The following is a 20,243-nucleotide window of genomic DNA, read 5'->3' as shown; positions in this document are numbered from 1 at the left end:
CAGCCCTGTGGGTGGGTGCTCACGGCAGGACCAAGCTGCAGCTGGGACCCCTCCGGTGGCCCAGGCCACCATGGCCATGGCTACCCAGCCCCCGACCACCCCTGGCCAGCCCCGCGGCCCACAAGTGTCCTGGGAGGAACAACCCCCCTGTCCCCAAACCTGTCCCTGGGGGGGGCGATGGGGGCAAGCAGGGCAGACACTGGGGCGTCCGCGCTGCTCGGGGCCTCCTGCCACCTCCCGTGCCTCAGTTTCCCCACGGGGCTGCGGGAACCACGAGCCCTGAGGGAGACAAGGTGCGGGTGTCCGGTCCTGATGCGGGTGCCCAGTGCGGGTCCCTGGGTCCGGTGTGGGTGCCCAGCACCGGTGCGGGTCCTTGGTTCCGGTGCGGGTGTCCGGTGCGGGTCCCTGCTCCTGGGTGTGTGTGCCTGATGCATGTCGCCGGTCCCGGCGCGTGACCCCAGTCCGGGTGCGGGTGCCCGGTGCGGGTGCCCGGTGTATATTCCCGGTCCCGGTGCGGGTCCCCGTTCCCGGTGCGGGTGCCTGGTGCATGTCCCCGGTCCCGCTGCGGATGGCCGGTGAGTGTCGCCGGTCCCGGTGCCGGTGCTAGGTCCCAGTGCGGGTGCCCGGTGCGGGTGCCCGCGCAGCCGTGCGCGCCGCCGCCGGTGCCCGTGTTTGCCTGGCGCTGCCGGAGCGCTGCCGCCGCTGCCGCCGCCGCCCGGCCCCGCAACCCCGCTCCTCCCGCTCCCCACGCCGCGGCTGCGGCTGCCGGAGGTACCGGTACCGGGCGCGGACCGTGCCGGGCGGGGGGCGGGGGGCTCCGGTGCGGGGGGGGGCGGCGGGACCGTGCACCCGGGGCGGGGGGAACCGTGCACCGGGGGTCGGGCCTGGCCTTCCCCCCCCCACCAGAGCAGCCGGGGGGGCTCATCCCCACAGCCCGGTCCCGCGTGGGGTGGGGGGGATTGGGGCGAGGGTCCCACCGGTGCTCGAGGTCACGGCGGGCGCACACGCATGTGGGAGGTGTGAGGGTGCGCGTGTGCGCCCGCCCGTGTCGGTGCGCGTGTGTGTGTGCATCCCTGGGTGGGTGTGGGTTGGGGGTGGGGGGCGCGTGTTGCGTGGTCGTGGGTCCCCGCGTCCCCCCGTCTCGGTCCCGCCGCCCGGCCGTGCGTGTGCCAGCGCGTGTGCCCATGCCTGCGTCTCCGTGTCGGCGTGTCTCTGTGTGCCCGCCCGTGTCCCTCCGTCTCTCTGCGTGATGACATCCCCCCCACCCCACCCACCACCCCGTGGGGCTGGGGTGGGCAAGGGGCTGGCGCGGGGCGTGGGGGGCCGAGGCGAGCGTCGCCCCCAGCCCGATGCCTGCAGTGCAGATCATAAATCAGCGGCGGCTGGAGCCAGCTGGGGGGCCACGGCCTCCCCGGCACCCAAACCGCCTGGGCAGGGAGCGCCGGGGCTCTTGCAGGGTCCCCACCAGCCCACCGGGGCCGTGACCGGGGTCACCTGTGTCCCCCCCCAAGCCTTGTCCCCTCTGTCACGTCCTCCGGCAGCGGGCTGGGGCTGGCAGGCAGCCCACGGCGGCAGGGCTGCGGGCGCAGCGGCCTCGCTGCCCGTTGTCCCCACAGGGGGTGACGGGGACAGTCCCCCAGCCCGGGGTGACCAGCGCCGCCGTGACCCCTGTTTTACAGGTGACAACCCCCCCCCTTCATTTGACAACGCAGCCGCCAAGGACACAGGCCGAACGACGGGACACGAGTAAGAAGAGGAGGAGGGGGTGCCTTGGGGACAGCACCGCGTGTCCCCAGTGTCATCTGTGGCCGCCAGCCGCCCTCGAGCCATCGGCCCGGGAGGGGTCTTGGTGACTTTTTTGGAGCCTGAGCCCTGCCAGCCCCGCGGGGAGGAGGAAGGGCTGAGGAAGACGTGCCGGGTGATGGATGGCCCCAGCCCAGCGCTGCGGCCTCGGGGGAGTGGGACCGGACGGCTCGGGGACCTCGGGGACCTGGCTGGCAGTGCCATGCGGCGTTTGCTCTGCTGAGCTCCGGAGCTCACGGCCGGCGGGAGCCAAGAGGAGGATTCGGAGGGGCTCCGGGTGACCCCCATCCCGGCACGGGGCCGAGCCGCTGTCCCCCTGGCATGGCGCGGCAGGGCTCAGGGGCCATGCTGGCCTCCGGTGGCCTGGGCTTTCCCCCGCAAAACCTGGCGCGCGTGGTGGTGTGGGAGTGGCTGAACGAGCATGGGCGCTGGCGGCCCTACTCGGCCGCCGTCTGCCACCACATCGAGAACGTGCTGAAGGAGGACGCCCGCGGCAGCGTGGTGCTGGGCCAGGTCGACGTCCAGCTGGCACCCTACATCATCGATCTCCAGTCCATGCACCAGTTCCGGCAGGACACCGGTAAGGGGCTGGCGCCGAGTTGGGAACATCTGTCCACCCATCCATCCTTCCATCCCTCTGTCTGTCCATTCACCCATCCATCCTTCCATCCATCCGTCCATCCATCCTTCCATCCTTCCGTCATTCTGTCCATCCACTCATCCATCCATCTTACCATCCATCCATGCATCCTTCCATCCCTATGTCCATCCATCCTTCCGTCCTTCCGTCCATCCACCCATCCATCCATCTTTCCATGCATCCATGCATCCATCCATCCATCCATCCATGCATCCTTCCATTCCTACGTCTATCCTTCCTTCCATCGACCCATCCATCCATCTTTCCATCCATCCATCCTTCCATTCACCCATCCATCCATCCATCCTTCCATCCCTCCATCCATCCATTCTTCCATCCTTTCTTCCATCCATCCTTCCTTCCATCCCTTCATCCATCCTTCCATCCTTCCATCCATCCATCCATCCGTCCATCTGTCCCCCCCATTCCTTTTCCCCCCCTCGCCCCGCTGGGTGCCGTGCTGGATGCCGCTGTCCCGCTGCCCACCCGTCTGCCCCACGAAGCTGCTCCATCCCAGCTCCCCAAGGAACTGGGGAGGCCCCAGTTTGGGTGCAGGGAGCTGCGGCAGGCACTGGGCTGGCTGCAGCCGTGCAGCTGTGGCAGTTGGTGCCCGCCTGCTGACGGTGCCGTGCTGCGGCGCGCATCCAGGCCACGCGTCCTCGGGGGAAATTAAAACCGGTCCCGTGCCGGTGCCGAGCCCAGACCCCGTTAAATGTGTCCCCGTCACGGTGTGACCCATTAAACTGACACGCACCGGCCGTGCCGCTGGAGACGCGCTGCTTCGGGTGCTCTCCTGGCCGTCCCTGCTTGCATGCACCAAGTGACCCCCCCCCAAACTAGCAGGACCCCCGTGGCCACATCCCCCCAGCCACCGATGTCACCGTTCCCGGTCACCGCAGTGGCCAACGGCCTTGCGTGCGGCTGTGGCTCCTGTGGTGGGCTGGGGACCGAGGGGACCGAGCCAGGCACCCGCCACCCCGCTTCTGCCATCAGGCCTGGCTCTGAATCGGTCACGGGCTCGGCAAGGGACGACCTGCCTCGCTGTCCCCAGGGATGTCACCGGAGGGGACACGGCCATCGCTTTGGCTCCAGCCCTGGCATTGCCATCTCCATGCGCTCCATCCCTGAATCCGCTTCCAGCCGTCACCTCTGCCCTGGGACATGGCCTGGGCAGGCCGGGTTTGGAGGCTGTCAGATACCTCTGGAGCACGGTGGCACTCGGGGACACGAGGGTCCCCGGTACCGAGGGGGGTCCTGGTGCCTGCTGTGGCACGGGGACGCAGAACGCGGGCCTGGGAGGGGGAAACCGAAGGGGAAACGGCGCCGGTGCGAAACGAGGTGACCCTGTTCCCAGCAGTGAGGACGCGCGTCCCCTCCCTGTGGCCCTGGGGGGGGGACCTCGGCTGGTGGCCCTCGGGGACCGGGCTGGGCTGTCCTGCCCTTGTCCTCCTCTGCCCTGTGGCAGCAGGATGCGGGATGTGGATGCGAGCGGACAACAGGATGTGGATGCTGTTGCGAGCAGGCAGCAGGACGCGGGATGTGGATGCGAGCAGGCAGTGGGATGTGGGATGCAGTTGCAAGGCCCAGTGGGATGTAGGATGTGGGATGTGGATGCAAGTGGGCAGCAGGATGCGGGATGCAGTTGCAAGTGGCAGGAGGATGTGGAATGTAGATGCGATTGCAAGGCCCAGCGGGATGCGGGATGCGGGATGCGGTTGCGAGTGGGCAGCGGGATGCAGGATGGCAGTTTTGAGTGGACAATGAGATGCAGGATGCTGTTGCAAGGCCCAGTGGGATGTAGGATGTGGATGCAAGGACCAGCGGGATGCGGGATGCGGTTGCGAGCAGGCAGTGGGATGCGGAATGCAGGATGTGGACGCGAGTGGGCAGTGGGATGGGGGATGCGGTTGCGAGTGGGCAGTGGGATGCAGAATATGGATGTGAGTGGGCAGCGGGATGCAGGATGCAGTTGCAAGCAGGCAGCGGGATGCAGGATGCGGATGTGAGCGGGCAGCGGGATGCAGGATGCAGTTGCAAGGCGCAGCAGGATGTGGGATATGGTTACGAGCGGGCAGTGGGATGCAGGATGTGGATGCGAGTGGGCAGTAGCATGCGAGATGTGCTTGGAAGCCCCAGCAGGATGTGGGATGTGGATGCAAGGACCATGGATGTGAGCGAGATGTGGGATGGGGGATGGGGGACGTGGATGCAAGGAGGCAGGCAGGGATGTGAATGCAGGCGGGATGCAGGGCACGGATGTGAGCGGGATGTGGACGTGAGCGGGCAGTGGGATTTGAGATGCGGGCGGGAGTGGACGCGGGGATGAGCGATTCTCCGGGCGCTGCCGGCGCGGGGTGAACGGCCTCCCTGCCTCCCTCCCGCGGGGCCGCCGGTGGAGCTGCCTCAGCACCAGCCGGCAGCTGGGGCCAGGCTCTGCCGCCCGACGCGGCCGATGATTAATGAGCGTTATTAGCGGCGTTAATCGGGCTGGGCAAATGGTGCCAGCGAGGGGATAGGGAGGCACGGTGCCGCGCGGGCGCTGCCGGGGACGCAGCTTGAGGAAGGGGCTGTGATGCCTCACCCCATAGTGTCAGTGCTGGCTGCAGCATCCAACTGGGGCGTAAACAGGCAACAAGGGGCCAGGATTTGGCCGTGCCTGGCAGCCAACGCCTGGCTCCGTGACTGCCAGCGCCGGCCGGAGCTGCGGCAGCTGTCAGGAAACCCATCCTGACCGGGAAATGCTGCATGGAGATGGGCCTGGACCAGAGGGATGGGAAAAGGCGCTGGAGGCCGAGCGGCATAGCCCTTCCCATGGCGGCAGGGCCGTGATCCTGACCGCTGGCAGCCCAGCTGCCGGCCAAGCCACCGCCACCGCTGCCGCCACGGCTGACATAGGGATGTTGGGCCTGATGAGTCCCCGGGGACACGCAGCCCCGCAGACACGCCGATCGATCCGTCGCAGGCCGCGGCAGAGGGGAGGCGGTGCCTGCTGTCGGGACGCGGGGGCTGTCAGCCTCCCCGCGCCCCGCAATGCTTTGAGTGGGGTGAGAGTGGGTGCTCGCACCCTGAAGTGTCTCCGCGGCCCCATCCCTGCGAGGCGGCGGGCTGGGAACCGGACATGGGTCCCTCCGCCGGCACCCTGGCGTGCTGGCACCCCGCGGGTGCTCACCCCTCCGCTGTCTTCCCAGGGACCATGCGCCCGGTACGGAGGAATTTCTACGACCCGTCCTCGGCCCCGGGGAAGGGCATCGTGTGGGAGTGGGAGAACGACAACAGCTCCTGGACGCCCTACGACATGGACATCTGCATCACCATCCAGAACGCCTACGAGAAGCAGCACCCTTGGCTGGACCTCTCCTCCCTGGGCTTCTGCTACCTCATCTACTTCAGCAGCATGTCCCAAATGAACCGGCAAACCCAGCGCAGGCGCCGGCTGCGGCGCCGCATGGACCTGGCGTACCCCCTCACTATGGGCTCCATCCCCAAATCGCAGTCGTGGCCGGTGGGCACCAGCACGGGGACGCCCTGCTCCTGCCCGCAGTGCCTGCTGGTCAACAGCACCCGCGCCGCCTCCAACGCCATCCTGGCTTCCCAACGCCGCAAGCTCTACCCGGGCGCCGTCCGGCAGAGCAGCACCTTTGCCGGGACGGCTCTGTGGCCCACGGGGACGGCGGCGGTGACGGGCGGCGCGGCCAAGGGCGAGGGGCTGAGGGTGTCCGGCGGGACGTTCGCTCCCGGCGGGGTGGCACCGCTGCCCGGGCTCAACAACCTCAACCATCCCGGCACGCAACGGGGGAGCGGACTCGGCACCCGTGCCACCGTCCCCCCGGGGTAAGCCGGCTGCGGGAGGGTGGCCCGGGGAAGGGGACGGTGGCGGTGCGCCGTGTCACCCCCTGCCACGCTGGCCGGAGACCGAGTTGCCTGGTCCACGACGCCGGCTCATGGCCCGGTGCCACCACGCAGGTCTCTGGGGAGGACACAGGCGCGGGGACCGCAGCCCCGGTGTCCCCTGCGTGGGTGGGGATGACTCGCCGAGGGGATGCGGGTGGGTGAGCAGACCTCCGGTGGGGTGGCCCAGGGGTCCCAGCTGGGGATGGGGTGGGGGGGCAGGTTCTGGCGCGTTTCCTTCCCCTGCTGACGTGCTGCTTTCGCTTCCATGTGCGGGGTGCTGGGCCAGGCAGTCTCTGTCCCCATCACTGTCCCCGTCCCAACACACAGGCCCTGTCCCACGCGTCACCATGGACAGGTAGGAGGGGGCCAGGAAGACCCTGGTGGGGAGAGGGGGCTGGGCTGGGACCCCCACCGCTGCCCTGGTCTTGGCGTGGGTAAGCGCAGCTTTGGCAGCGGGAAGCGCCCACAGCCCCGGTGTCTGTGGGGCTGAGCACTGACGAGCTCATCACCATGATGAAAGCGCTCAGGCACCGTGCGGGGCTGCTCTGCTGCGCTTCCTTGTTCATCCTCTGTCCCAGTGCCTGCCCCGTTCCAGCCATCCACCCACCTTTCCCTCCATCCATCCCCTTCCCAGTCTCCCCGTCCCTCCCTCTGGCTGCTCCCACCCACCTCTGCTTGCACGCCCGTCCGCCTGCCTTGCACGCGCGAGTGCACACCCAGCCATGGGTGCACACACGGGTGCACACCCAGCACCACGCACGCACGGCTGCACACTTAGCTGCGGGGTCAGGCGGAAGGTACCCTGGGTTGGCGGGGTCACGGTGCCGTCGCCCCAGGGGTCTTGGTGCTGGTGGCCCTGGAGGGGTGAGGGTCCCCGTGGGGCACGGGAGCGATGGCCAGGGCAATGGGTGAGGTGTCACCATTGGGACATCCCGATGAGAACAAGGAGGAGGTGATGTCCCCAGTGCCATTGGGTGCCCAGGGATGGATGCATAGCACTGGGTGATGGATACATGGCACTGGGGGACGGATACATGGCACTGGGTGATGGATACGTGGCACTGGGGGATGGATATGTGGCACTGGGGGATGGACACATGATACTGGGTGATGGACACATGGCACTGGGGGACGGATACATGGCACTGGGTGAAGGACACGTCCTGGGTGATGGACGTGTGGTACTGGGGGATGGACACGTGGCACTGGGGGATGGATACATGCCACTGGCTGATGGACCTGTGGCTCTGGGTGACAGACACATAGCACTGGGCGACGGACACGTGGCAACTGGGTGACAGCAACCACCCAGGCCATCCCTGTCCTGCATCCCATGGGGAGGATGATGCCCTGGGGATGTGCCACGTGTGGAGGCCCGGTTGACCCCCTTCCCCTCCTGTCCCCGCGCAGGGTGCCAGCCCTCCCCGTCAAGAACCTGAACGGGACCGGCCCCGTCCATCCCGCCCTGGCAGGTAAGGGAGGTGACACTGGCCTGGTGTCACCATGGGGTGACATCGTAGGCTTGAGGGGCTGGGGCCCGGCCAGGCAGTGGGGACGGAGTCGGGGAGGACAGACGGACAGCCCCTCTCCCCCGGCGCAGGGATGACTGGCATCCTGATGTGCGCCGCCGGGCTGCCCGTCTGCCTGACCCGCGCCCCCAAACCCATCCTGCACCCGCCGCCTGTCAGCAAGAGCGACATCAAACCCGTGCCCGGGGTCAACGGCATCTGCAGGAAAACCAAAAAGAAGCACCTCAAAAAAAGTAAGGAGCTGCTGGCCTCCCTGCGCGCCCTCAGAGGGGAAACTGAGGCATGGGCGCTGCTGCTGCCTGCCAGGGTGGGACCCCCAAGGGGTTTTCCCAAAGGTTTTTGGGGTGATGCCTGTGGCTCCCCCGTGCCGCCTGCTGTGTGTCCCCATCCTGGTGGCAGGGGGTTGGGGGCACCGCAGGCGGGCTCTGATGGCATCCCCCCCGCCGCAGGCAAGACCCCCGAGGACGTGGTGCGCCGCTACATCCAGAAGGTGAAGAACCCCCCGGATGAGGTGAGGGGGACCCCCGGGCGCGGCGGCCGGGCCCACGGGGTCACCCCGGGGTGGTTCCGGGTGTTGGGAGAGGCGTGGGCAGCCCCCATCGCAGGTGGGTGCTGATGCCCCGCTCCCGGCAGGATTGCACCATCTGCATGGAGCGGCTGGTCACCTCCTCCGGCTATGAGGGCGTCCTGCACCGCGGGGGCATCAAACCCGAGCTGGTGGGCAAGCTGGGCAAGTGCGGGCACATGTACCACCTCCTCTGCCTGCTGGCCATGTACAACAACGGCAACAAGGTGAGCCGGGACAGTCCCCCGCCCCGCCGTCGCCCGTTGGTGCTGCGGGGTGGGCGCCCTCCCCCTGACGCCCAGCTGGGTGCCCACGCAGGACGGCAGCCTGCAGTGCCCCACCTGCAAGGCCATCTACGGGGAGAAAACGGGCACGCAGCCCCCCGGGAAGATGGAGTTTCACCTCATCCCCCACTCCCTCCCGGGTTACACCGACTCCAAAACCATCCGGATCGTCTACGACATCCCCACCGGCATCCAGGTGAGGAGGGCTCCCCGCACCCGGGACCCCCGCCGGGCTGGGGGCCACCCGCTCACCCCGCTGCCCCTCCCACCCAGGGGCCGGAGCACCCCAATCCCGGCAAGAAGTTCACGGCACGCGGCTTCCCCCGGCACTGCTACCTGCCCGACAACGAGAAGGGCAGGAAGGTGGGCGTCCCCGGTGGCACTGGGATGGGATGGGATGGGGTGGCATGGGATGGCATGGGGTGAGAAGGGATTGGATGGGAAGGAATGGAATGCAATAGAATGAGAAGGGAATGTGGACTGGATGGAGTGGGATGAAGTGGGATGGGATGGGATGGGATGGCATGGGATGGCATGGGATGGCATGGGATGGGAAGGTGGATGGGATGGGATGGGATAAAATGGGGAGGGAATGGGATGAGGTGGGAAGTGAAGGGATGGGAAGGGATGGAATGCAATAGAATGAGAAGGGAAGGTGGATGAGATGGGATAAAATGGGGAAGGAATGGGATGGGATGGGAGGGAGTAGGATAAAATGGGGAGGGTATGGGATGGGAAGAGAAGGGATGGGATGAGATGGGATAGGATGGGAAGGGAATGGGATGGGAAGGGATGGGATGGTAAGGATGTGATGGGGTGGGAAGAGATGGGAAAGAAAGGAAGGGATGGGATAGACTGGGAAAGGATGGGATGGAATGGGAAGGGATGGGAAGACATGGAATGGGATAGAATGGGAAAGAATGGAATGATATACAATGAGAAGGGATGGGATACAATGGGAAGGATGGGATGGGATGGGATGGGGAGGGATGGGATGGGATGGGATGGGATGGGGAGGGATGGGATGGGATGGGATGGGATGGGATGGGGAGGATGCAGCAGTGCTGGGGTGGGGCTGGGGTGTGCCACAGGGAAGGGTGGCACCGTGCAGGCACTGTGCCGGGGCTGAACCCTGCCCCCCGGGGTGCTGGGTGCCATGCCGGGCGGGAGGAGGGCTGGGGGCGCTCAGCGGGGCGAGCGAGGGCCGTACCCACCCTCCGCAGGTGCTGAAGCTGCTGATCGTGGCCTGGGACCGGCGGCTCATCTTCACCATCGGCACCTCCAACACCACGGGGGAGTCGGACACGGTGGTGTGGAACGAGATCCACCACAAGACCGAGTTCGGCTCCAACCTGACGGGTCACGGCTACCCCGACCCCAACTACCTGGACAACGTCCTGGCCGAGCTGCTGGCCCAGGGCGTCTCCGAGGCCACCCTGAAGGACTGAGGCAAGGGTGAGGGGCTCCCCACCATCCGCTCGCCCCCGCGAGTCCCCCTCGCCCCCGCCGCTGCCGCCCGCGCCGCTTCGCTGCCGACGCCGCAGCCCAGCCGGGTGGGCTTGTCCTAGGCCACCCCGTGCCACCCGTGCCACCTGTCCTCGTGTCCCCTCTCTCTCCCCGTCCCGGTTCGCCCCGCTCCCGTGGCGATAGCATCGTGGGCTGGTGCTTTTCTTTTTTTTTTTTTTTTTTTTTTTTTTTCTACCCGTCGCGTCTTTGCGCGTCAGCCGCCCGTGCCACCCGTGCCACCCGCCGCTGCCCCACGGAGCCGCGTACAGCCGGTGCCATGTGTACATCTCTGTGTTACAGAATACACCCCGCGCCGGGACAGCGTCCCCTCCGTGTCCCTGCACCTCCCGTGGGGTGTCGCTGAGGGTGGGATGAGGTCCCCACGCAGAGGGAAGGAGGAGGGGACTACAGCTCCCAGCAGCCCTCGCGGCACGGGCAGGCGGGGCTGGGGTGGCGGGGCTGCAGGGCATGCTGGGAGCTGTAGTCCCCTTCGCCTCCATTTAGGTGGTGGGCGCCGGGGCTGGGGTGGGGCTCGGGGGCGGGGAGGGGCTCGGGGGCGGCCCGTGGGCGCCGTCCCGGTGGGCGAAGGCGTCGTGGGCGATGTCTAGGTCCCGCAGCACCGCCTGCAGCCGCCCCTCGACCGGCTCGCCTGCGCCCCGCGGCTGGGTCAGCGGCCGGCACCCACCCGCGGCACCCACCCACCAGCCACGACCCCCGGCACCCACCCACCCAGCCAACCCCACCCCCCGGCACCCACCCGCGGCACCCACCCACCAGGCACCCCCACCCGGCACCCACCCGCAGCCCCTCCCCCCCGAAATCTCCCCCCAGAACCCACCTGTGACACGCACCCACGGACCCGTCCCACCCCCGTGTCCACCCATCCCACTACCTCCCAGCTCGTGCCACCGCCCCTCATCCATCCCTCCCACCCCTCTCCCAATGTCCCCACGGACACGGACAGGCACTGGTGGGGGGGAGGGTGTGCGTGGAAATGTGTGTGCGCGCGCGGGGAGTGGGTGAGTGTGTGTGGGGACGGAGGGGTGTGCGGGGGGGTGTGCGTGGGCGTGCGTTGTGCATCCAGCTGGGCGCGTGTCCGCGTGTCCGCGTGTCCGTGGCCGCGCGTATTTGCTGTCCTCTGGTGGAGGGAACCAGCGGAGTGTTGGCTGTGGGTGCGGGGTGTGCGTGGCCGTGTGCACGCGTGTGCAAGATGTGCATGTATGTGCAAGCGTGTTCAGCCCCGTGGAAGCGTGTGCAAGTATGTGCTGCTGCATGCAAGTGTGTGCATGCATGGGCGTGAGTGTGCATTCTTGTGCAAGTACGTGCATGCACACGCAAGTGTGTGCAACAACCTGCAAGCGTGTGCATGCCTGTGCACGTGTGTGCAACTGTGTGCGTATGTGTGCATGCATGTGCAACTGCATGCAAGCGTGTGGATGCCTGTGCAAATATGTACATATGCATGCGTGTGCAAGTGCGTGCACGTGTGCAGGGTCCCCATGACTCCCCGCGCCCCCCGCAGCCCCCCATACCTGCCTGCCCCTGGCAGGGGGGCTCAGATGCCACACTGCCCTCGGCCCTGCGGGACAGAGACCCTCAGCACGCTCCCACCCTGCCCACGAGCACCCAAGGGTCCTCTGGGACCCCCGCACCGGGCCGGCAGGGTACCGGCACCCCCCAACCTCACCGCAGCCGGGCCGCTGCCCGCCGTAGGTGCCCGTAGAGGGTCTGCGCGGCCGCCGCGGGGTCCAGGGGGTCCGTCCACTCGCCCGGAGCCACCACCGTGCCGTGGGTCCGGCTGCATCCAGGCGCTGCCGACGACAGGGGCCGTGGGGGTACCCCCTGCACCCCGTTACCCAGGGGACACCCCCGCCCCGCGGTGCCCCCCGGCCTTACCGGTGCGGACAGGCTGCAGGCAGCAGGTCCAGCGGCCGGCACGGAAGGTGCCCGGGTGACAAGTGGGCAGCATGGCCCGGTTGGCGCCGCTGGCCTGTCGCAGCACCCACAGCCACTGCCACAGCTCCTGGGCGCTCTGCGGGGACAGGGAGGGAGGGTGGCACGGAGGTGGGCACACGCGGGCACCCTGCGCCGGGCACGGGTGGCAGGGGGCAGGAGGAGGAGGATGACAGTGGGCGCCACAGCTGGGTGACCGGGAGTGATGGTTTGATGGCAAAGCTGCCCAGGTAGGACTGGTGGGGTGTGGCACTGCGGGAGACGGGGTACCCCAGTGACCCCAGTACAAAGAGGGCTGGAATTCCAGTGACCCCAGTACAGACAGGGCTGGGACCCCACTGATCCCAGTACACCACAGCTGGTGCCCCAGTGGCCCCAGTACAGACAGGGCTGGTACCCCAGTGACCCCAGTACAGACAGGGCTGGGACCCCACTGATCCCAGTACAGATACAGCTGGATATCCCAGTGATCCCGGTACCCTAGAGCTGGTACCCCAGTGACTCCAGTACCCTAGAGCTGGTACCCAGTGAATCCAGTACAGATCTGTCTGAATACCCCAGTGACCCCAGGACTAGTAGGGCTAGGACCCCGGTGACCCCAGTGACCCAGTACAGATCTGGCTAGGTATCCCAGTGATCACAGTACCCCAGACCTGAATACCCCATTGATCCCAGCACAGCCAGTGCCCACACATCCCCTCGACCCAGTACAGCCAGGGCTGGGCACCCCAGTCTTCCCAGTGCCTGGGTATATAAATGGATTTGGGACCAGGACCATTCCGTTGTCCTTGTGGGACCTAGGGGTGCCCCATGGATGGGTCCTGGGGTGGGTGCTCCCTGGGTGCTGGGGTGGGGGTTTCCCAGGGCGCCCAGGTCGGGGTGGGGGGGCACCCACCTTGCACTGGATGTAGGTGGTGCAGAGCTGCCCAGCACCATCCTGTGCCACGATCTGCATGACGTGGGGGTGCTGGAAGGCGCCCTCGTCCACCCGCTCCACTGCCCGCATGCGCCCCACGGGGATGGAGCAGCGCACCTGGGGACACCCCGAAACACCGCTGCTCACTCCACGCCCGCATCCCCCTCCGCTGGCCGTGGGGTAGGGGTCCCGGGCGGCACCCACCTGCCACTCGGGGGATTTGGAGTAGGTGAGGGCCTCAGCGCTGAGCCAAAAATACCGCTTCTTGAAGGCGAGGCGGGGCAGCAGGGCGGGCCCCCCCGCCGTGCGGGTGTGCAGGTACCCCTCCTTGATGGTGGCCGAGGGGTGGAAAAGCGCCCCCGAGCCCTCGCCCGCTGCGGTGGCGGTGGCACGGCCGGGCGGGAAGGTGACGGCGTCACCCCAAAGGCGATGGCGTCACCCCAAAGGCGATGGCGTTACCCCCAAAGTCGCCGCCGCCTCACCCCGACCGCAGGCCCCCACCCTCCCGCTACGCAGGGGGAGCCAGCGGGGACGATGCCGCCCCGCCGTGTTGGTGGGCCCGGCCGTGCCCCCCGCCCCGCGTTGCCCCCTCACCCTCGACGCCCTCCACGGCGAGCAGGCCGTCCAGGAAGGCTTTGACGCGGGTGACGCTGGGCGGGAGGATGGCGTGCAGCGGGGCCATCCATGGCTCCTGGCCCCGCAGCCCCAGGTTGCCAATGCTCTGCAGCGCCTGCGTCCCGCGCGGGGAAGGGCGCACGCTGCCAAAACCCCTCCGTGGCCTGGGGGCCCGCTCCCCAGAACCTCTAGGAGCTTGGGAATTGGGAAGGGAAGTGGGAAAAGCGGAGCTGCCCCAGGGGTGATGGGACCCAAGCGCTGCCCCAGGCGGGCTCCTGCGCTGTGCCCCACGTGTGGTGGCACGGCCCGGTGACGGGCAGGGCTGGCCTCCAGCGGCGTGGGAAGGAGCCACTGGGAATGTGGCACGGGGACAGGAACGGCTGTGCCCTCCTTGGGATCCCTGTCATTCCCTGGAGTCACTGTCCCTCCCCAGCATCCCCATTGCTCCCCAGGTCCCCACCCCTCCCCAGTGTCCCTATCCCTCTCTGGGTTCCCCATCCCACCCCAAGGTCCCCATCCTTCCCCAGTGTCCTCATCCCTTCCCAGTGTCCCCATCCCTCTCTGGGTTCCCTATCCCTCCCCAGCGTCCCCATCTCTCCCTAAGGATTCCCATCCCTCTCCAGTATTCCCATCCCTCCCCAAGGGTCCTCATTCCTCTCTGGGTTTCCCATCTCTCCCCAGTGTCCCCATCCCACCCTAGTATTCCGATCCCTTCCCCAGGACCCCATCTCTCCCAGCATCCTCAGCTCTCTGGCATCCCCATCCCTTCCACAGTGTTCCCATCCCTTCCCAAGGGTCCCCATCCCTCCCCGATGTCCCCATCTTTCCCCAGTGTCTCCATCCCTCCTCAAGGGTCCCCATCCCTCCGCAGTGTCCCCGTCCCTCCCCAGCGTCCCCATCCTTCTCTGGGCTCCGCGCACCTTGGCGAGCAGCAGGAGCGTGCGGCTGGTGCGAGGGTCAGCGTGCTGCTCCCGGAGGCCGAAGAGCTTCGGGGTGAGGACGGCGGGGGCGAAGAAGCGCAGGAAGAGGAACCCGCTGATGGAGAAGTACCGCGCCTCCTGGCCAGGGATGGGGACAACCCAGGGACAGGGACAACTCAGGGCTCGGGGCAGGGGTCCCGGCGCCCTGCGGACCCCCAGCTGCACTGCCCGCCCCACCTCGTGCTCCTCTGAGGGAAACCGCTCCTCCACGCGCCTGCGGAGCTGCTTGAAGGCCACCCTCATGAGGAGGGGACACCTGTCCACCGAGCCCACGATGGCATCGACAATGGCCCCCAGGTAGCCCTTCAGCAGCTCCAGGCTGCTCTCGCGCACCCTCGCCTCTGACAGGGACCCCTTGAAGGACAACCTCCTGTGGGGACACCGCCGGGTCAGGGGGCACCTGATGCCCAAAAGCCACCGGGGTGACCTGTGCAGCAACGGGTGATCCCCTCCTGCAAGGGACGGAGCTGGCTTGGGACGTGCCAGGCACCGGGTCCCCTCAAGCTGCCCCTGCTGCACTCACCTGCCGCGGCTCAGCTCCATCTTGCCGGGGTCCAGCTCCACGTACTTCTTCTCCTCAAAGACGCGGTTCACCACGGGCTTCAGGACCTCGTGCAGGTAGGGCAGCCCCACCACCTGCAAGGGATGGAGAAGTCACCATCGTTGTCCCCAAACCCCTCTCAGACCTCCTGAGGGACACAGCCCATCATGGGAAAGGGGCGGTGGGGACCCAGCTGGTGTTCCCTCCAGCACTCACCTTCAGGAACTGCTCCACGGACTTGGAGGCCAGCGAGTTGGAGCGGAAGAGGGTGTTGGGATCCGCTGGAAGAGCGCAGAGGCTGTGGTGAGGCAGGCACATGGCGACGGCCCTCGTGTGCCCAACCCCGGAGAGGGGGGACACGTGGCACCTCTCCTGCCTTCCCCTTGGTGGCCGCAATCCACTCCCCGTGGGGGTCTACGGGGAGACTCTAGCAACCCAATTTCCTGGCTGGGGGGGGGCTGCAGGTGATGCCCTGGCGCTTACTGGTCCTGGCCAGCTCGCGGGTGGTGAGGTAGTCCAGGAGGGGCACAGCCAGCCCCTGCCCCAAGAAGATCTTCACCAGCTTGGTGGCCACGTCCTGTCTGCTCTCCCCCGAGGTCACCTCCTCCAGGATGGCCAACGCCGAGCCGGTGGCAGGCTGCAGGGTGGGCACGGTGACGTCCCCATGCTGGGGTGGTCCCCAGCTGCCCCTGAGGGACCCCCCACCCTACCCCACAGCACCCACCTGGTCCGGGTAGAGGACGGGCTCGGTGAGGAGCTGGATGAGGGGCTGGTAGCAGTGGGTGGGCAGCACCCTGTCCTCCACCAGCCGCACTGCCAGCCGCAGGGCGCCCAGCCGCCCCCTGCAACGACACCGGAGGGGCTTGGCCGGACCCTGCACCCCCCGCCCTCCATCACTCCTGGGGTTGCTGACTGGCCCCTCTTGCCCCCCACTCACCCCGGCTCCTCGGCAGTGCTGGGGAAGGGGAGGAGCTGGAACCAGCCCTTGGTGGGATCCGGGCCGATGGCGTCCAAGGGGAATTCAGCCTGGGGAGGGGGGCAGAGACAGGGTCTGAGCGTGCTGGGGTGCTGCCAGCCAAGACCCTCCCACCCAGGACACGGATGCGGCACTGCCCCCTCATCCCCATCCCAGTGGGTCCTGAGCCACAGGCACCCGGATCCCGAGCATTGAGGGTGCGGAGATGCCCCCCAGCGCGCCCCGAGGCCCTCACCCATCCCAAGAAGTCGTTCTTGCCCACGATGTCCCAGTCCCACACCTCCACGCTCAGCATGGCTTCGCCCTCCGCCAGCTCGAACTCCAGCACCTCGTCCCAGTGCGGAAAACGAGTTTTTTTAATCACCTGAGGGGACAGGGACTGGTGGCCGTGAGGGGACAAGGTGCCCGAGCCTCAGGGTCCCAGCACCCAGCACCCCGACTCACGGCCGTCTCCAATGTGCGCCCGCAGCACGACACCCGGGCGAAAGGGTCCGAGGTGCCTGAAGGGTCTCGGGGGGCCAGGTCCCTGCAGGGAGGTGGGGGTCAGTGGGGGTGCGGTGGCTGGGGAGCTCGCACCCAGCCGGCACAGGCACAGCACCCCCATGTCCCCCCCTTTTCCTCCCACTCCCCAGCCCGGAGCCCCCTCCTCCCCTGGTCCCCGAGGGCTGAATGGCACAGCGGAGGGGGGGGGGGGGGCTCTGCTGTCCCTCCTGGCTGTCCCCAAGGCCATCCCGTTGCCTTGGTACCCGCTTCGGTTGCCATGGCAACGGGATGCTGCCTCTGCCTCCTGCTCCGCTGCCAGCAGCCCGCTGCCGTCTGGGCAGCCGTGCGTGTGGGCACACGCACATGCACACGCAGACACGCGTGTGCACACGCAGACACATAAACACACACACCAGAGCAAAGCAGTGGGGCAGCCTGGTGCCTCAGTTTTCCCAAATTTGGAAGCCAAAGGGGAAAAATCTTGGCACCAGAGCCAGCTGGTTGGATGGGGACTGTCCCCAGGTCCACCCAGCTCTGCCCCTTGTCCCCCTGTCCCCCGAGCATGAGAAGGAGCACACTCCCTGCTGAGACCCTACAGCATCGTCACATGTGTGTTGGCATCATCGATGTCCCCGAGCAGGACACAGTGAGGGCCCTTCTCAGTGCCGAGAGGGGAGGCCGAGCCCTGTGCCACCGCTGACCCCCCAGCAGCTGAAAATAAGACCCCCGGGGTGGTGGCACCTACCTGGCCTCGATGAGGTGGCAGCGCAGCACCCGCGGGTGGCCTTGCTCGGGGACCTGCAGCTCCAGGTGGATCTCGCCTTGCACCTCCTCATCGGGGTCCACGGGAGCCAGGCTGAGCCAGCTGTCGACACCTGCCAAGAAGGGGATGGGGTGGGCACCCAAGGGTGCTGGGACCCCCCCACCCAGCCCCCTCGCTGTGCCCCACGCTCACCCCGCGGCTCAGCCGAGATCTGCCGGTGGCTGAGCGAGACCTTGCCGATCACGTCGTCCTGCCTGCGAGGGCAGAGACACGGTGGGCGCAGAGGTCACCGGTGGGGACATGTCACCTCTCATATCCCCCCGTGTCCCCCCTACCCGATGGTGTCCTCATCCAGCACGTAGACGGCGAGGGTGCGGAAGCCGTGGGGCAGGCGCAGGGTGTATTCCTCACCCCAAAAAGGATTCAGGCTTTTCCACACCGTGGCCGTCCTACCGGCGACGGGAGAAGGTGGCTGCACCCCCAGGGAGAGTGTTGGTCCCCATGGGGGTGGCATGGTGTCCCCCCAGCCCACCCCAGCCCATACCTGGCCACCACCTCGTTGTCCACCTTGACCAGGCAGTAGGGATCGCTGGAGCCAGACCTGGGCAGGGGATGTGGGTGTGGGGGGTCAGCCACCCATATACGGGGGTCTCACCCATCCTCAGGGGCTGCTGCTGGGGTGGGGTGGGGGGCTCAGGATGCCAGAGCCCAGCATCACCTCAAATCCCACCAGTGAAGTGCCAGCCCCCGGAGATGACATGAGTTGCCCGGTCTCAGCCTGGCCCCGTAGGTGGCACCGGGATGGGGACAGCGCCTTTTCCTGGCCCCCCTCTGCAGGCCACCCCGCTGGGCCCCCCACCCGTGGGTACCGGTGTCTCCCAGCAGCACAGCCCAGCCCGAGTTTCTGCGGCAACCCACGGTGTCAGGGTGACACCGGCCTGGCGCAGGGCCCTTCCCAGCCTTAACCCCTTCCGCGGGGGAGGACGGGGAGAAGGGGACGCGGGCCGGATCCGGGGCTCTTCCACCTGTGGGTTGATCCGCAGGGATGGGCAGGCAAAGCTCGGCTGTGGGGTTGACAGCTCCCGACCCCCTCGAGAGCCTGGACGAGAGCGGGTCAGCCCGAGCCCCTCCGCAGCCCCGGTATGTCCCCAAACCGGATTTTGGAGGGGAACTGGCAGCGGCACTGGGCATCTCATCGCTGTCCTGGAGGGTCCGGATGGGGCACCCAGCACGGCACGCTGACACAGGTCGGGTGGGGAAACTGAGGCAGGGAGGCCCCGCTGCCCCCGCCGTGCCCCGCTGCCCAGCCCCGGGAGCGGCCGGCGGTGCCAGGCTGGCACATCCGGAGGAGCCCGGGGCTGCCAGCTCCGGCGAGGCGTGGCCGTGGGGCAGGGGCAGGCAGGGGGTCTCCCTGCACCCCCCCGCCCCTTACACCCCCCCTCCCCAAAGGGTGCAAATGCCCAGCAGGTGTGTGGGGTTCTGCCCCCCCCAGTGCTACCCGCAGCCTTGGGGGGACGCTCTGTGCCCACCCTGCTGGGGGGCACCGAGGGGTTGGAGGGCTCATAGACCTCGGGGGGCGGGGAGATGAGCTGAGGGTGCTGGCAGTCCCCTGTCACCCCCAGACCCCCCCCTCACTTTGGGACAATGGGTCCCTGCCAGCACGGGTGCAAGCAGCGACCCCCAAAATCATAGGGGAGAGCAGAGCACCCAGTGGTCCCAGCCCACCCCCCCCCCAAAAAACACATCTCCCAGGGTGGGGGCCGGGGGGAAATTGGGGGGGGTCAGAGCCCCCCCCAGCCACTCACACGTCCTTGGCGGCCAGGTCCTTCCCCTCCACCACCCGGCAGTGCAGGGACGTGGTTTTGGCCATGCCGGCGAACTTCGAAGTCGGGGGGGGGCACAATGGGTGCCCCCCGGGGGTGCCCTGAGCCCCCCCGCCCTCACACCTCCGCTGGGGCTGGCAGCACCGGGTCCTCCTCCTCCTCCTCCAGCAGCAGCTTGCGGCTGTCGCCTCTTCCTTTTTCCTCTTCTCGGTTGTTTTTTTTTTTTTTTTTTTTTTTTCCCTCTCGCCGCTTTGCTCCCCACCTGCGCCGGAGCAGCGGGCGACAGCGAGCAGCGAGCCGGGGTGCGTGGGCACGCGGCGGTGGGCTGTGGCCTGGCGCCCACCGGGCCCAGCCGGCACCCACGGGTTGTCACTCACCGTGGGAGGGAAGTCGTGTGCCCCCCCCCCCCGCCGTGTATCAGCCGCTCGGCGGCCGGGGTGAAGCCCCTGCTGTGTTTTAGGGATGGGGAAACTGAGGCACGGGGCCATGGAGGAGCGTGGAGGGGGGGCATGGGGGGGGGCGGGTTCTGTCCCAGCACAGCTGAGGGGCACAAGGGACTGTCCCCAGGTTGGGGGGGGCTCTGCCTGTACCCCAAAGTGGCGGTGGGTGCGGTGCTGCTCTCCGGATCCCCACTTTCCCTGCGCCCCGGCTTTTCTGCACCGGGGACCCCGAGCCGGGACGGGATGGAGGGGGGTGAGCACTGGGGGGGGGGTGAGCCCCCCTTCCCCCCCTTCGGTGGGCATATGGGGGAGCACTGGGGGGGCTGGAGGACTGGTGGATTCGGAGGGGTGCGGGGGTGGGCTGGGCAGATGGCTCCTGCAGTGACTCACGGTGGGTGCTGCCGGGGGGTGTCACCGAGTGGGTGCGGGGTCCCTGGGGGGGGGGACAGTGCCAAGAGGGTGTAACTGAGTGTGTGCAGGGTTCCTGAGTGGGTGACACTGCTGGGGGGTGTCACCGAGTGGGTGCGGGGTCCCC

The 20,243-nt window shown here is 67.8% G+C and overlaps 2 protein-coding genes across 3 annotated transcripts; one reads left to right on the top strand and one right to left on the bottom strand.

The window, feature by feature from the left end:
* Positions 1 to 712: 712 nt before the first annotated feature.
* Positions 713 to 10,544, top strand: DTX1 (deltex E3 ubiquitin ligase 1). The gene is made up of 10 exons (XM_086761259.1): positions 713 to 771; positions 1,680 to 2,383; positions 5,632 to 6,274; positions 7,745 to 7,806; positions 7,935 to 8,096; positions 8,313 to 8,374; positions 8,497 to 8,655; positions 8,747 to 8,908; positions 8,986 to 9,075; positions 9,936 to 10,544. Exons 2-10 carry the CDS (start codon positions 2,125 to 2,127, stop codon positions 10,158 to 10,160), a joined length of 1,824 nt encoding a protein of 607 aa, XP_086617385.1. The 5' UTR covers positions 713 to 771; positions 1,680 to 2,124; the 3' UTR covers positions 10,161 to 10,544.
* Positions 10,494 to 19,343, bottom strand: RASAL1 (RAS protein activator like 1). 2 transcript variants are annotated; one of them, XM_086761258.1, is made up of 21 exons: positions 19,251 to 19,343; positions 17,990 to 18,046; positions 17,781 to 17,894; positions 17,638 to 17,699; positions 17,428 to 17,557; positions 16,644 to 16,725; positions 16,435 to 16,563; positions 16,161 to 16,249; positions 15,948 to 16,065; positions 15,707 to 15,860; positions 15,440 to 15,504; positions 15,206 to 15,318; positions 14,860 to 15,052; positions 14,623 to 14,760; positions 13,682 to 13,817; positions 13,292 to 13,461; positions 13,067 to 13,204; positions 12,115 to 12,250; positions 11,906 to 12,029; positions 11,751 to 11,797; positions 10,494 to 10,867 (listed from the first exon to the last, which is right to left on the bottom strand). In XM_086761258.1, the coding sequence occupies exons 1-21, from the start codon at positions 19,313 to 19,315 to the stop codon at positions 10,719 to 10,721; spliced, it is 2,409 nt and encodes an 802-aa protein (XP_086617384.1). In that variant the 5' UTR covers positions 19,316 to 19,343; the 3' UTR covers positions 10,494 to 10,718. The 2 variants fall into 2 exon arrangements, with proteins under 2 accessions (XP_086617384.1, XP_086617383.1); XM_086761257.1 differs by having other exon boundaries at positions 10,494 to 10,841; positions 19,251 to 19,330.
* Positions 19,344 to 20,243: the final 900 nt, after the last annotated feature.

This window comes from Chlamydotis macqueenii, chromosome 17, assembly GCF_036417535.1.
Source record: "Chlamydotis macqueenii isolate bChlMac1 chromosome 17, bChlMac1.mat, whole genome shotgun sequence".
Lineage (NCBI taxonomy): Eukaryota > Metazoa > Chordata > Aves > Otidiformes > Otididae > Chlamydotis > Chlamydotis macqueenii.
This window is presented reverse-complemented; position numbering and strand designations above follow the sequence as displayed.

What these genes read in the sequence shown, in the direction of transcription:
- DTX1 (XM_086761259.1), top strand. Translation starts at nt 2,125, where the DNA reads ATGGCGCGGCAGGGCTCAGGGGCCATGCTGGCCTCCGGTGGCCTGGGC. An exon ending in CCAGTTCCGGCAGGACACCG is followed by an intron (nt 2,384 to 5,631) that starts GTAAGGGGCTGG and finishes CTGTCTTCCCAG; the next exon opens with GGACCATGCGCCCGGTACGG. An exon ending in TGAAGAACCCCCCGGATGAG is followed by an intron (nt 8,375 to 8,496) that starts GTGAGGGGGACC and finishes CGCTCCCGGCAG; the next exon opens with GATTGCACCATCTGCATGGA.
- RASAL1 (XM_086761257.1), bottom strand. Translation starts at nt 19,315, where the DNA reads ATGGCCAAAACCACGTCCCTGCACTGCCGGGTGGTGGAGGGGAAGGAC. An exon ending in GGCGCACATTGGAGACGGCC is followed by an intron (nt 16,564 to 16,643) that starts GTGAGTCGGGGT and finishes CTGTCCCCTCAG; the next exon opens with GTGATTAAAAAAACTCGTTT. An exon ending in AGAACGACTTCTTGGGATGG is followed by an intron (nt 16,250 to 16,434) that starts GTGAGGGCCTCG and finishes CCCCCTCCCCAG; the next exon opens with GCTGAATTCCCCTTGGACGC.